General features: G+C 35.1%; 1 protein-coding gene across 1 annotated transcript; it reads right to left on the bottom strand.

The window, feature by feature from the left end:
• Window positions 1-12,775: 12,775 nt before the first annotated feature.
• On the bottom strand, window positions 12,776-14,967 carry LOC147865739 (uncharacterized). Its single transcript, XM_087316090.1, has 3 exons — window positions 14,760-14,967; window positions 13,654-13,805; window positions 12,776-13,510 (listed from the first exon to the last, which is right to left on the bottom strand). The coding sequence occupies exons 1-3, from the start codon at window positions 14,804-14,806 to the stop codon at window positions 13,134-13,136; spliced, it is 576 nt and encodes a 191-aa protein (XP_087172216.1). The 5' UTR covers window positions 14,807-14,967; the 3' UTR covers window positions 12,776-13,133.
• Between the last annotated feature and the right edge of the window lie 1,108 nt (window positions 14,968-16,075).

The following is a 16,075-nucleotide window of genomic DNA, read 5'->3' as shown; positions in this document are numbered from 1 at the left end:
GATTTATTTATTTATCGTTTAAGTAAGAAAAATGAGAAGTAAATTTAATTTGCTCTCTGCAAATAAATAATCAAGCGATTAAAACGAAGTGATTATTTCTCGTAATTTAGTCTACGTGGTGCTTGGGGTTGAGACGATTACGTGGCGAGTGCTGATTGGTCGTCATGACACATGGCACTGTCTCATTGGCCGGTTGAATACGTCCTCCTGTTTTTGTTTTTTGCGCCATTTATTATTTTTTTGGTGTGTTTCTGTGGGAAAAATAGAAAGCAATTCCCTGAAATGAAATGAATGAATTGAATTGAACGAAGAAGAAGAAAAGAGCCTTTTCTTTTTTGTTTCTGTCTTTGTTTTTTTTTGTTTTGTTGCTTCCTGCTGTTTTTGGGTTGTACGGGAGAAGTGAGGGTGTACGGACACAGACACCCTGCACTTCGCATTGGAAGTGGATGAATCATGAGACATACATGCATGCATGCATGCGTATATACATACATACGAACACACACACACGCACGCATACATACATACATACATACATACATTTCATTCATTCAATTGTACATACATACATACATACATACATACATACATACATACATACATACATTCATTCATTCAATTGTACATACGTAATTGCATATGCATGCATATACACAAAAATAATACACAGGCGACACATACACCAACACTCATTCTAGGTTCTTACATGAATTACGAGAAAGCATGCTCTAAGAAACATGGCTTGATGTAACTCATGCCCTTGTTGGCCAACATAGAGAATGATGCTCTTTTGTTGTCTGACGAGCATAAGAAATATATATAACATTTCGGCCATCTCCGCCCTTATCGTTTCCGGCCCATGTCCATTGTTAGATCGATTAAAGTAGCATATGATCAAGTCATGTTCAAGAAGTAGCCGACGTCACTGCTAAAGTTTTCATTAATATTGCAAACCCATTTTCTAGGTAGGATCAACATAGCTAATGAACCTCTTGACTCTTTGGATCCGTAATAAAAATGAGCTAGATTGTTGGGGCCACAAACTTCCGACAAATTCATTCATCCTAGTAGCTAATGTGAATTCATGCACTCAATGGATAAACTCCATCGAATTGGTCTTTTCACCACCTAGACCCCAAAATTATAAGGTGGTAAGGACATTCGATTAGGTTAGCTTGACACAACCTCACAACTAGTCATTGTCGCCATACATGATTAATAACATCTACATCATATACACTCTACTTTATAATACGCATATGAGATAGTGCAAACTAATAACTAAATTGTTCTTTTTAACATCAAACAACCTTTCCCAAATGTTTCAGAGGTACAAGAATGTGTTTGTTTGGAAAAGTTTCTTATTCTTTCATCGGTTAAGTAGCCTCTAACTTTGAGGAAGTGTTACTTTTGGATAGTTTTTGGAAATATGTAAGGTTCCTCTCTCCAATTTCCCCAGTGAATTTATTTTCATCGATAGGTTCATGTGTGTGCATCATGTCGGCGTGCTTGGATCATGTGGTATGCATGGAGCCACTATTTAGTTGAATAATGAGAAGTGAGGGATTATGACATGAATGAAATATAAAGAAAAATTGGGAAGCTCATCCGTACTAATATGTGGCATATGTATAAGCTTTATATATATATATATAGATATATGTTATGCATAGCATAATTTGTTGTGTGATACATATTACATAATGTGCATTGTTGTAACGATATATCTCTACTTTTGAGACACCGTTCCAAACTTCCTTATTTACTATTCGGCTGAGTTTCATTTTCACGCATGAAATAATGGCAAATCATGATATACTAGCACAAAATTCGAAGGACTTTGAAAGAAAATTGATATCCTTTAGTTGTATTCTATTCCCTTTTTGAATGTTCCACCCCAACAAGTCTGAAAACTTGATCAACATCTCAATAATGCAGACGTGGCTTCAAAAGTTGAAGTAAAGCCAAAGTTTTCAGACGGAAATTTAATGAGTAATGAGTGTTTTCACACAAAGCTTTAGACTCAGGTTGTATTTGCATTTCATCAAAGGTGGTCTTGGTAGTACTTGCATCAAAGGTGGTGTCCTACATCAACAACAGGCCCACATGGCCTAAATCTTGGTTGGTGGCTTGTGCAATCAAAATGGCCCATGTTTGTTTTGCATATTTGTTATCTGGATTGATTTTGCCAACCAACAAGAGAAGCCAATGTTTTTCATGTCGTATCCCTATGTGACCTTAGAAACTATGTAATTTTGTTATCCAATAGAAATAATATATGGCATTTTCGTTTCCTTTGTAACCCATTGTTACTTTGGATAATTAACTACTTATATATCCATTCTGTGACCTTCGGTATATTGTAATTTGTCGTTCTATAATATATTAAAATGTTTCTTGAACAAAGAATGGGATTCAAATGTGAGCACCCACAAAGATACGTTTGATCTACAAGTTTTGCGTGGTAACTATCGCATGTGTCGATATCCATTATGTGCATACATATATATTCCTCCCCATGGGATTTAGGACAATATATAAAAGTGAGTGCATTAGAGGTCCTAGGAAATGCTCCGCTTTAATGGATAGAGGAAATAAAAGCTTTCTTTTGATTTGATCTAGTCCTCATGGAGCGATTAATTTTTGAGGCAAAATATCACAAACATCCTTCCCTTGTACATGGGATGATTTAATAATACCAAAGTTATACTCGTTCAAATGGTAGGAACACCAAATGGCAAACTCAACTTTTCTTAAACCTAGACTTCAATAAATGGACAATGCATCAATGAAGTGTCCTAGATTATGATTTAGCATAAATAGAGCACCAAAGGCTTGGATTACATCATAAATAAAATAAGGTTACTCTAATCATAATGTTTGATACTCTATTTTAGGTCACATGATTGCTAATCAGTTACAATAATCCAACTACATCTTTGTAATTGGCCTACATGATAATCCAATAAGTTTGTGTAAAATGCCAATCCAATTGCTTTGCACATTGCATCTTCATTTTTTACCTCTTATAAAGTTTAGGTTTAAGAAGATGACACATTGCTCTTTCTATGGTCGAATCAGGGGCAATTTTGATATTATGAAAAATATCATGGGTATACCTCGAGATCATCCTTGGTACCTTCGCTCACATTGAGGGGCAACTTTATGAATCGGGTATCAAAGCTCCATTTCATGTTTCTACGTGGTGCAAGGTTTTGTTATTCTTTTCATTTTACTCATGTAACTCTTTTTAGATAGATACTCACAGTTTTGTCATAGAGCACATAAGCTATCCCTCATTTGCTTGAGGTACACATGAAAATTTAAGAGCTAACATGCATAGGATAATGTAATGCACTATTGAATTTGTATCTTTAAACAAGGCATTCCTGATTTATGATTAGCAAATAGGACAGGGAGTGGAAGAGAGATGGATCACGAGTAAAACCAAGTTATTTGCAAGGTTACTAAAATCAATGGATTTATATATATTCCTTTTGTCTAGTTACGGTTCAAAGCTCGATCGTTCTAAAAAGTCAAGCACCATGTATAAGCATTGTCTTTGTACATCATGTAAGAGACTCTTTAAAAAGTTCTAACAGTTCTATAAAATTATGCGTAGTCACTTTTATTATTAACAAGGCCATTACATGCGGAAGCACAAAGTGAAGTGTTTATTGCCTTTATGCATATCACATGAAAGACTTTGCACACTCCCTTACCAAATTGTAACTTAAAGAGACACGACCTTGCTTTAACATTGTTATTAAACATAAATATTCGATCATGAAGATGTATTAGTAAAGCTTCTCGTTTGAAATCTCAAGAGTGTGGCTTCAAGTTTGGAGGAATCGTTGTGATGTCGTGGTCGTTATTCTTTTTTGTTTGAGCTCCATACATACTTATAGTTAATCTAAAGAAATTTCTTTACAAATTCATTGTTCATTCTCTATTGGTTGAAAGCAATAAGTTGGGCTTATGAAAGGAAGTGCTAACAAGACACGACTACTTTTAGGCTCTTTAAGGTTACTTTTCACACTAATTTTATCATAATGATGGCTTTAGAGAGTCCATGCTAAATAAACATTCAGAGCATGCTCTAGCGAACATGAGAGTGCATACAATTTGACACTTCACTTGAAAAGTGCATAATGCACATGATCTTGCACAATGTGCTAGAAGATATAATTTCCTTTTTCCGGTTGAGATGCTTCACTTTGATAGACTATAGTGTCTATGGGCTTATTGCATGATGTGGCAACACATTTGCTTTGTACCTTGAGAAATATAGTGTCATTTCATATGTAGAAGTTGGAAACAAAAGCCCAACCAAATGAGTGAAACATGTTGTGTCTATAGTGGAGGATAACCTATTGAGACTTTGACAATGTGAATGTTTTAAGATGGGGATAAAGCATCATTTGATTTAACTCTACACCATTTTTTTAAGGAATAAAGAACATGCAACATCATAATGTGGGTCAAATTATCATTGATTGATTCAAACCAATTAGACGGGTATATAATTTGAGGTATTATGTTAGGATGCAATTAGGCACACTAAATAATAAGGAAATGTTTGATCATGTTACTTAATATAGACTCCAATGGGTGGATAAGATTATCCTTCGAAAACATTAAATGATACGTTTGCACTAGCTTTTTTCTTGCAAATCTTTCTCGAGATTATTATCATGTCATATTTCAAAATGTGTAAGTTTATATGCATTCTTAATGGCTAACTTACCATATAATTTCTAACCCTACAATGATATATATCTTCACATTATTGCACAAAGGAAATGATATTATTTAGTAATACAAGCCGTGTTAGAATGTGCTTGATAATGTCACTTGAAAATAATTCGACATACCGTTTCCATGTGGAGAAAGAAGTTCTATTTTTTCTAAGAGCTAATACATGGTTGATTGATTACATAAATTTGTTAGAGAAAGTATTCCTAGCATAAGTTGCCTCATCATCTCTTTCTCGATGTCCCTCAACTTGTCACATTCGCCAATCTAACTTTTGACTCCATCTACCCAACCCTCCTTTCCGAACATACTTCTGCCAAGGAATCCATGTAAGTTGAAATACAATCTCAAGACCTGTACTTCACATTTAGGCATGCACGCATGCCTAGACACACACACACATTAGAGGTTGGTACAACTTCTGAGGTAGTGTAGAGTGGTTGCTTTTGTGATGTGATTATTATCGAATTTTTTGCCATTTGCTTTGTAACATAGAGGAAGTTAGACTCGTTACGGGGTAATACCATCCACATTCATTGAAATGTACCTGAATTCCATGTTAGATGTGGAAACACATCAAGAATGGACTTGGTTTAAATAGAAACATATTGGGTTGATAAGGAGAGACAAATAACCACCAATGGTGGGTTGAAAATGAGATGTAAAGAACAATTGATAGTTTCCAAACTAGAGGTAACATCAACCCTTGTTTCATCATGCAAATTGTATAGGATACATGAAAAAGTTGAATGAATTATTCCAATGTAGAAAGGAAGGATGTTGTCACATAATTCATAACGAACAAGGAGGTCACTATTGCTATTGCCATATATGGACAACTCGAATATGCATAACCATATTGATCCATTACCACGACAATGCATGATGTTCATCTCCTATTTGCTGAGCATATGTTGCCTAACTAGTCAATTTGTCTAGCAAAACTCTCTATGCATAAAGAGGAAACTATACTTGTCCATAGAATTATCATTCGAAAATGAAATAGGCCAAAACAAGGTCCAAACTTGATGAACAATGCATCTAAACTTGTCCACATCACATGTGTGACTTGAGAAAGAAGACCAAGAAAACCCACACTAAGATTTATGAGGAAAAAGACAAAATGTTGGGTAGATGGGGCCATTGCTAGCAAGTATCTTTTTCATGAATGGCACACATTTTGTTATCAATAAAACACAAAGGCAAAACATTTCTTGTAGTGAAGGGCGAATTATCAAAGGGATGGAGTCACTATTTTGTGTTATCTAGATCCCGGATTCTAGTAGTTAAATACAACAAGGATGGGCCAAAGTGATGCTAGTACTAGTTGGACAAGTTTAGTGCGTCAACCGTGCCATAAATTAAATTTGCCCAAATACAATTGATGTATGAGGTCTGTCATTTACTATTGATCTTAGACACGTTCAAGTGTATTTTTATATTTGAAAACTTCTTATTGACGCGATGTTTGTTTTGTAAACTTCAAGCATTGAAACACATGACTGAGTTATTAAATTAACATTCCCTCGGGAAAACATATTTGACTTGCGTATGTGTTTTGAAGTTAAAACTTCAATCATGATACATAATCAATATCAAGCTACATTACACTTGTTCTCTCTCTCTCTCTCTCTTCCCCCCCCCTCAACTAACAATATATGGCATACAAGCTTCTTTATGAGGGCATTCAAGCATTCGAATTGCGAACGAATTTGGGAGTTCAAGTTTGTATTATAGGTACATATTTATGAGACTATTATACAAAGGACTGAATTCTCAGCAAGCATTATCTTGAAGTAAACGATGTTTTCCATGTTTGACATTTGTAACTTTTAATGTCTTCCAAAATTGTCATAGTACTTGCTAATCATAACTTACACAAGTGAAGGTGAATGCGAAAAGCTAGCCCAAAAGAAAGGTCTATTCAAACCGTAATGGGCCACACATAAGACAAATATCGATGCTCCATCTCATCTCTCGTTGTTCGCCTTTCTCATCAATCAAATAGGATTTCATCATATATTTGATTTTTCCTCATACCCCTCAAATGCATGTATAGTAAAAAAAAGAAAAGGGATTTGTGACATGTAGAAACCATCATAGACGAAGTATTTGTCCTAGACCATTATTCCCCATCCTAAATTTGAATATATTTTTAGCTTGTGTGGGTCGAAAGGCCTCTAAGGTGTTTCTAGAATGACAAGATAAATAAGAATGAAAACAAGATTATGGTTGTAGCTTGTATATTGCTATTAAATTAAATTCCTCTTACCCTAATTTGATTTGTTTCCCACTGTGATGGACGAAATCTTTCTCGTGTAGTTAAATTTCCATTTTTGTATTTCGTTAGAGATCCTTGGGTATGTATGCCTCTAGAGACACACCATTACATTCATGATTGTCTCTAATGTTTTGAAAGCCAAGAGTTATTCATAATATACCCCAAACAACCATGATCTCTTTTGACTTTTGATCCCTTCAATCATTTTTTTTAGGCAGATTATTCGGTGCGTTCCCTACCGTGGACAATAATTTCCTACATATTCAATATGCACATGTTAATACAATGGTTCCGCACTAGTAACTCATTTCTTTTACTTGAAACTTTAATGCCTTTCTTTTGTCTCTTGAAATATCCTATTAGTCAAACCCTTTGAAACTTAGCAAAAGGCAAGGATTTATGACATTCTAAAGAGAGGGTTACGACAATCATAAATGGTTAAGCATACGCTTAAAGGTGAGGCCTGCATGTTAGCATTGAGCAACAAGAATCGTTAATGTTTTACAAACTTTAAGGGATTAATAAATTTTGATATTTTATTCAGATTGGTTATTGGTCTTTTGTTTCTACTACCCCATTTTCTGTTTTCTACAAATATTTATTGACAATAGGCTCTCTAGCTACATGATTGCTTGCTACTGCTTTGGATTTATATGTATGTATAAAATATGTTAGTTGCTAGATTTGGCTAAATCGGTTGGCAACAACTTGTTACCAAACCAATTTGATGAATACTCTCTTTTAGAAATTAAAGGTTGGAAACTTAAAAACTAATGATATTATTCCAACACGAAATCTTTAATATATTGTAGAAGATCTTTTCAATCCATCACCACGTGATTACCTTAACCTTTAAAAGTTTACATGTACTTCTAGCTATGATAGACATTACAAGAGCGATTTTTAGAAAGTGTCCATGTAAATCATACTGGTTTGTTCTTGAACGTTGCTATAAGTGCTCCGATCTCTTCAATGGTTGGAAAATATAGATTTGACTAGCTAAGAGTGTTATGTTCATCTCAAATGAAGTTGTTATGAGGTAAAAGCAATAACATTTAAGTTTTGTCCCGAACACGATTGGACAACACTTTCAATTTATGAGATACTTTTTGTTACTTTGGAATACATGTTGTGATCCTAATTTAAAATTGACAGGTTTTGGTCACTACAACATTTTTAACGTGGATTGTTAGACAATCTAACCCACCCTCTGGATTGAAAATATTTTCAATTAAATAACACATGGAGCTAGTATTCGTGAGATCATTTTTTCGTTCATTGAAATTGCAAAATAAGAACTAAAGGTTCCTCATATGATTCTATAAGTTTCTTGGTTATACATACATTTATATTATGTTGTAACTCAACATCGAGTGATGTTAATGCTACATAGTTATGCCTTGCATAGAGTAAATTGGAACTTTACCATATCAATTAGTTACTGATTAGTAAATCTTGTCAATTGCTGCAATATATTGACATCCATAAAATTTTAGGCAAATTGTTCAAGTCACATGTTTCTTTTTAACTAAGAAGATTGCAAGATATAGTGGATAAGTAGGACCCAAATTATGACTTTTAAAAGATACCTAGCTTGTTGATGTGTCAACCACATCTTGTTGGGCAATACCTAGTCAAGACACACTACTTGACGTGTCTACTTGAATGTATTTAAGATATTATAGTTTATTGGGGGAAATTGTAGAAATACCCCTAACATTTATTTGCATTTTCTTAAATGCCTTTTTACAATGGATTCCCAATGCCCCTTGGCACATTATGCCAAACAAAAAAATCACTGGGCAGAACCCATGCACCTGAATGTTCACAAAGGGGATCACCACCCTTCTAGAAATCAATGGTGAATTCAACAACTAAGGCATCAATGTATGATCACTAAGGATAATTCACAAGACACATGAACTATGAACTAAGGGACTTTATAGTGGAGGAATAAATTGTTTATCATTTCTTATGCAAAATGGTGTTAGGTACGCAAAACTACTTTTCAAAAAAGCCTTCCGAAATCCTACCTAGTTGGGAACCAGGGTAAGCCCAATATTGTTTGCTTTCTTGAGTTTAGAGACTAGGTTGGTCTCCACATGAATAATAACTTCAATAATTTGTTGGCCTAATCTAGTTCACATAGATTTTATAGAACCTCTCTTCAATACAATTGTTTGTGAGACCTAGGTAACTTAAACAAATTTGCGATACCACGTGAGTGGGATGACGAATAATGTTGTAATAATGCTAGTTGTCTTGTTCTACAATGTCTCTCCTTTATGAAGGGGTTTTCGACATGGATCTCATGAGGGCAACAAAAGTTATAAACTTGTACATATTAACCACAACACGAAAATCACGATTTTTGTATGAACCTAATGTATTACTTTAGATTTAAAATGTAGGGGCATCCTTTTGTGTTTTGGAAACTTGGGAAGAGAAATCATTTGAAAAGATTGGTCATTGGCTTGGAACTTAAAGTAGATCTCAACTATCAACCATGCAATTCTTTGTGTATTGAATACCATTATCTGTAGGTAACAAGTTTACATTCACTTTGTGTTTATTTAATTTAGTATGGATAAAAGAATTTTGCATACACATTACTCCTTATCACATTTGATATGACAGGATTATTACATACAATTGCCAGTAATCTCTTGGAAACTTGGTAAGAGAAATCATCTGAAAAGATTGGTCATTGGCTTGGAACTTAAAGTAGATCTCAACTATCAACCATGCAATTCTTTGTGTATCGAATACCATTATTTGTAGGTAACAAGTTTACATTCACTTTAGTATAGATAAAAGAAGTTTGCATACACATTACTCCTTATCACATTTGATATGACAAGATTATTACATACAATTGGCCAGTAATTTCTTTGTTTCGAATTACGAAGAAATCTGTAAATCCTCTTACAACTGAAAAGAAATGAAAAGAAAACAATTCACACGAATTTGCTTTTCTAAAGGGTGTAAGAATAGTGATGTGATCCTACAAAAAGCAAAAAAAGACAAAAGAAAAGAAAAGGTAATGCCTATGTAAGCTTCCCTACTCTTCTTCCATTACATAATGTGGGAACCACAAAAGTTGATGGAACAAATTAGGGAAAAGAATATAGAAAATGTGTTCCCATTCGCAAGCTTCCTCAAATTGCTATAAAAAACCATAAGGTTATCAGAATTGGTTACACCCTCTTATATGTTAAATTATTCCTCATCATACAATGTTAGCTAGACTAGGGTACACTACAAGCACTATGTCTTGGGTTCAAAACCCAATTTTCTCACCTCTCTATAACATACTTTATATATCTTAATTCACTAGATGCCACTGTGGAATGTAGGGGTTGAACCCATGACCACCTGGTCTCCATTGGCAACCTTACCAATTGAGCTACATCCATTAGGCAACTCTCTCTCTCTCTCTCTCTACATCTTGGGTTCCAAACCCAATTTTCTCACCTCTCTCTATTACTCCATAGATATCTCTAATTTCACTAGATGCCAATGTGGGTACATCCATCTGGGGTCTCTCTCTCTCTCTCTCTCTCTCTCTCTCTCTCTCTCTCTCTCTCAGCCTTACATGTTAGAGCCCATACCATTATCTGCCATTTGAACCATTGCTTCCATGCGACTTAGCTCACATGCATTGCGATGTGAGATAGGGCGTTGGGGCACAAGTGATGAGAGTGGTCGGCTATGCCCACTTTGCCCTAAACAAGTTCACACTTTGATACAATGCTCTGCCTTTGATCATATTCGACCATGCTTTCCACATCTCTTCGATCGAGCCCAATCCTTGCATGAATTCCTCTCACAACCACAATGTGCGATCTTGATTGCAACATTCATTGGTAAAGTTCTTGAACATCGAGAGTCACTACTCACTTTCACACGTATCACTTGAAATGTAATATTTTTGGTCTCATAGGTCATATTTGACCTCCGAAGACGATAATATAATCTCTCTCTCTCTCTCTCTCTCTCTCTCTCTCTATATATATATATATATATATATATATATCTTGGGTTCCAAACCCAATTTTCTCACCTCTCTATTACTCCATAGATATCTCTAATTTCTCTAGATGCCACTGTGGGTACATCCATCAAGGGTCTCTCTCTCTCTCTAATCAATTTCATGTGATAGCAAGTCTCAATTATGTTTGTGGTTAAAGGAACAAAGTGTCAACTAGATTATGGTCTTGTCACATTATTTGATTACAACATGGATTTGTTATTTGGATTAGTAAATAACACCATTTAACTAGAAGGAAGGAGATAGTTGTGCTACCACATTTGAGTGAAACTTTAAATTTTGTGGGTAAAAATGACTTTACATCTAGATTTTGATCCAAGTTAAAAAACGGTATGATGCTTTATTATTTGTGTCTTGCACACGCTTCCATGCGACTTTTCTATTGGTTACTCCACAAAGGAATGAAAAAAATGAAGATTCTATGGGCGAGTGCATGTCTAAATAATATTATTCATGTCTATCAAGCCTTGACCATTACATAAAAGTAAGGTGATTTAAGCTTTGGTATATCACAAAGATCATCGAAAAAAGAACACCCTTATGTTGAAGTTATTCATATGATGGCAAGAAGTGGTGTCTTCATAAGAGTAGCCTCTGAAGTAACCCACAAGTTGTGGCATTTATGAATGGACATTGACATTTCATCACAAGCATTTGAATGCCGAGCAAAATACAACTTAGAATTATTTTTATAAACAAGAGATACTTGCGTAAAGGAGAAATATACTTGCAAAGTTGCATGTCATACACAAACTAGATCAATAATGTTGGTCATCAATGAAGAATATATCACAGCTACATTTAGTTTTTTGAAGAGGATGTCATCCAAAGTAAATGCAAGCATAATGTAAACATATTAGAAGCGACTAATCAATCAAACACACCAATAAGACTCATCTTATTAAGAGTGTGTGCACCATTTGTTAACCCTCAATGAGAATCAGGCCTACAACACACACCATTTGTTAACCCTGAATGAGATTCGAGCCTACAACAGGGTATTTTAGACCCAAACACATTATTTGAGCTCCACAATCCACAGATATCACAGAATATAAAATCTTCAAATGATGAAGACTAGGTATCAATGGATGAAATATTTGGCTTCCATGTGAATGTTGTTATGAGAGGTGTAAATCGTCCATAACAAATGTGGCCCTAACACCCTCGAGTTTTGGGGTCTAGATGGCTACACCAATAATGCAAGATGTTTGCTCATACCATTAAGACTAGTGGTTCCTACTACCAGAAGGTTTTGGGATATCGATAGCCAAAACAATATGGGGAAACCATCCTATTACATACACCAGCATAAGAATAATGCTTGGATTGGTTATTACAAGGGGAGTTTGTTCCCGGAAACAAGTACACAGTGAGTGACATAACATCAAAATGCATGACACTTCATTTCATAGCCCATAATACACTAAAAAAAAGCAGTTAAATTAAATGCTCCATTTTGCTCTTTAAGATAAATTCTCATGAGATAGGATTTCAAGAGAGGGAAGGATGATCTATGCATATATCAAGATTTGATACAAAAGAATGTTGAGATATTTCCCATTAAAACAGAAATACCCCATACTGTCCAGGTTGTATCCCAATCTACAGTATTTGTTTGCACGTGTTAACACACACACACGCACATTTATATGCTTTACACATACACAAGCTTCATTAAACTCGCGTATACCAACTGGATGAGATTTCATACAAGACTCTGTGAAAATCTGTATTCATCAAAAATAATACAAGCGATTGATTTCTTCATGCTTTCATATGCAGCTTCGCAATATATAGCAGCAGACTTCAATATGTCGAAACAATTCTGCTAAAAAAGCAAAAATGGGAGAGCTTTGCAACCACAGATCATCCATAAACTCAGTCATAAAACTCCCAACCATCAAAGGAGGTCACAAGAGATTGATTTCTTTATGCTTTCATAGGCAGCTTAGCCATATATAGCAGCAGACCTCAATATGTCGAAACAGTTCCGCTAAAAAAGCAAAAATTGGAGAGCTTTGCAACCACAGTTCATCCATAAATTCAGTCATAAAACTCCCAACCATCAAAGGAGGTCATGCCATGTTTCTTCCTAGTGGCATTAACCCATCCTTTAAATGGGGCATATGCCTTAAAAATAATAGTCAGGGACAACAAATCAAGAACACTAAGATCTTCGTTATAAAGTTCTTGCCGAGATCTCTCACCATCTTTTACCTCAGGAAAACCCGATAAATTAAGAAGACCCATTTCTAAAAACTTATCAAAACATGACTCATTGAAATGAGATGGTTGAACACATACTAATTTATCGTCAACCATACCAGCATCGATGAATTTGAGCTTTCCTTTCACTCTCCAGGTTCCAATATGCCCATATGGAAGATAATCTCCAAGAACAATCGCATCTAATGGATCACCTGCATAGTTAACCCTTGTTACAACATAGAGAAAACACCCCGCCCAAAGGTGAGCACATTATATATTATAAATCTTTATATACTGTGCATTGAGGTCAAAGTAGATGAAAAACATGAGTTGCAAAAGGTTGAAAATATTTTACCATCAGATCCTTGGATAGAGGTCACCGATCCATAATTAAATGGGCATGGCGATGGCAAAACAAAGTCTATTGAGCCATCTGGACGCTTTTTCAGAAAACTACCTTTCGGCACCTCAATAACCACCGGTACACATTTAGGAATTTCAATCCCACTTTTCTACATAAAAAGCATTTTGGAAGAATAAAACTAGTGTCCTTCAAAGTTCATGAAGAAACACAATTCATTCATTAAATGAATTAAGATTAAATGTTTGTTTACAGATGAGCTTTTATGATCTGTATTGTAATATATTAAACAAGGTAACCCTATATAAAACATTTTTCTTTTCTGAATCATATATTTTTAACCTATCAAAAGATGACAGGTTGAATTGCCATCCACATTTGAGCAAGGTATAACATTACTTCCATTTCCTTGATTAGAGTTCATCATAAACTGCAATCATCTCATTCATTTTCTTGATTCAAGTGTCAAGTGTTCTAATACTTCAAGTACAGATTGAGTTATTAGTGATCTCATGTATTTTCCTAACCCAAAATATTGCCAAATTACAAGAGAGTAAAATGCATATTTGACCCAATGGCGAAATTTCTTTCAAGTTATCACTTTGTGTTGATCCTAATGGCAACAAAAAAAATTCGAACTTTTACGTCATTGAGATCCACAAATGACAAATTGCATCTAAGAATGCTTCAACATTATGGTCTCATAATGACAAACTAATGATTCCAAGGTTGGAAGCAAGGAAGGATTTGAACATAAGAGATAAACATGAAGAAAACCAATGCAATAAACACTAAAACGACCATAAAAAAACTAAGAATGTGAACATTTGTGAGACTATTTAAACGTTCAGTCTTTTATTGCTAAACCTAACACTAACGTTTATAAACCCTTTGGAGATCTCGTTTGTTTGTGGAGACTTGCGAGGGACATCATTCTGTTTAAAAATACAGTCTCTGATGCTAGCCCTAACCCTAAGGGTTATAAACCCTTTGAAGATTTTATTTGTTTGTGAGGAAATCAGATCTATGATTCAACAATCCCACCTCAAATTCTTACGAGAAATCAGAATATCATTTGAATACATACGAAATCTTTTTACCTTGAGAGAGATCCAAGAGAAGCCAGTGGTCCTCCAATGGAAAGCATGATTGATGAACACAGGTCTATGGCCAACCTGATGTACCTGGAGAACAGATATATGGTGTCTGTCTACCTATCTAATTTCTGCCATAGATGTGAGTTTTTCTTATATCTTCCAAGTTTTCCATAGATTTCTGGCAACCTCCATGTGCACACCATACATACATACATATGTACATTATACATATTTGTATACATACACACGTGTATACATACACACGTACATACATACATACATACATACATACATACATACATACATAATACAGACTTATCCATGGCTCCTCACTTCCTTCTACACACATTTGGGCCAAGTACATACATACATACATATGTACATATATGTATACATACACACATACATACATACTAATACAAAGTGGCTCACTAAATGATTGCAAATTCTTACTTATCCATGGCTCCTCACTTCCTTATGTAGTTACCTACACACATTTGGGTCAAGGCTTGGCCGCGCTACATCCTTCTCTTTTTACCCCACTACACATACATACGTGGGCTGGACCTGGCACCCACGAGTCTTCGTGGCTTCTTGCAACATATGTATATAGATAGGTAGGTAGGTAGATAGATAGATTGTTCTTGTTTAAACTCTAGAAAACAATGATCGTCTTGGCCTTTTCTTGTTCTTGTGTACTGGAACATAATGTTGTTGGATCGGGACGCTACATTTGCATCATGTAGCTCACCTTCTCTTCGATGTGAGTGAGACTATGCATTGAGGCAAAGGCGAGAAGACTCATTCAATATGCATTTTTTTACTCACGCCCTTCCTCGTAGTACTACCACCTTGGATTACATTTTGGTTCGTTTGCCCCACATTTTAAACCTAAGAACTGTCCCTATACATGTGTTGAACTGAATTGCAGTGTGTCCTCTCAATTGCAATAATCATCAGTAAAAGCTTTGAACATCGAGAGCCATTGATAAATTCCACACACTTCATGGAAATGGTGCACTTTGATCCCATGGATCTATTTCACCTCGACACTCTATTTAGTACATGTGCCTTATCTTCCATTACTCCCATGTTATAAAAGCTAACATGCCCTTTTCATGTCATTCTAGTTAGACCAATCCCCTTGTTTGATTTCTCAACACATGTGACTGTATGCAAAGTTTGTGATCATTGCCTTAGATGCATAGTTGCCATACATGAGATACATTCAAATATTGTCATTGGAGGTCAAATATGATTGACTTATGGGACAAAGCAAATATTTTATATATGCTCTATGTGGAGAGCTATAAGGTTCA

The sequence above is a fragment of the Azolla caroliniana genome, unplaced genomic scaffold (assembly GCF_043228905.1).
Source record: "Azolla caroliniana isolate FFs.n. ecotype wild unplaced genomic scaffold, voAzoCaro1.0.p SCAF_3, whole genome shotgun sequence".
Taxonomy (NCBI): domain Eukaryota; kingdom Viridiplantae; phylum Streptophyta; class Polypodiopsida; order Salviniales; family Salviniaceae; genus Azolla; species Azolla caroliniana.
Note: the sequence above shows the minus strand (reverse complement) of the source record. Positions and strands in the feature narration are given on the sequence as shown.

Bases quoted from the DNA above. Each gene is read 5' to 3' on its own strand.
- LOC147865739 (XM_087316090.1), bottom strand. From the start codon at position 14,806: ATGCTTTCCATTGGAGGACCACTGGCTTCTCTTGGATCTCTCTCAAG. The intron at 13,806-14,759 runs GTAAAAAGATTT...TATGTAGAAAAG, and splicing joins TCTCTTGGATCTCTCTCAAG to TGGGATTGAAATTCCTAAAT. The intron at 13,511-13,653 runs GTAAAATATTTT...TTAACTATGCAG, and splicing joins CTCTATCCAAGGATCTGATG to GTGATCCATTAGATGCGATT.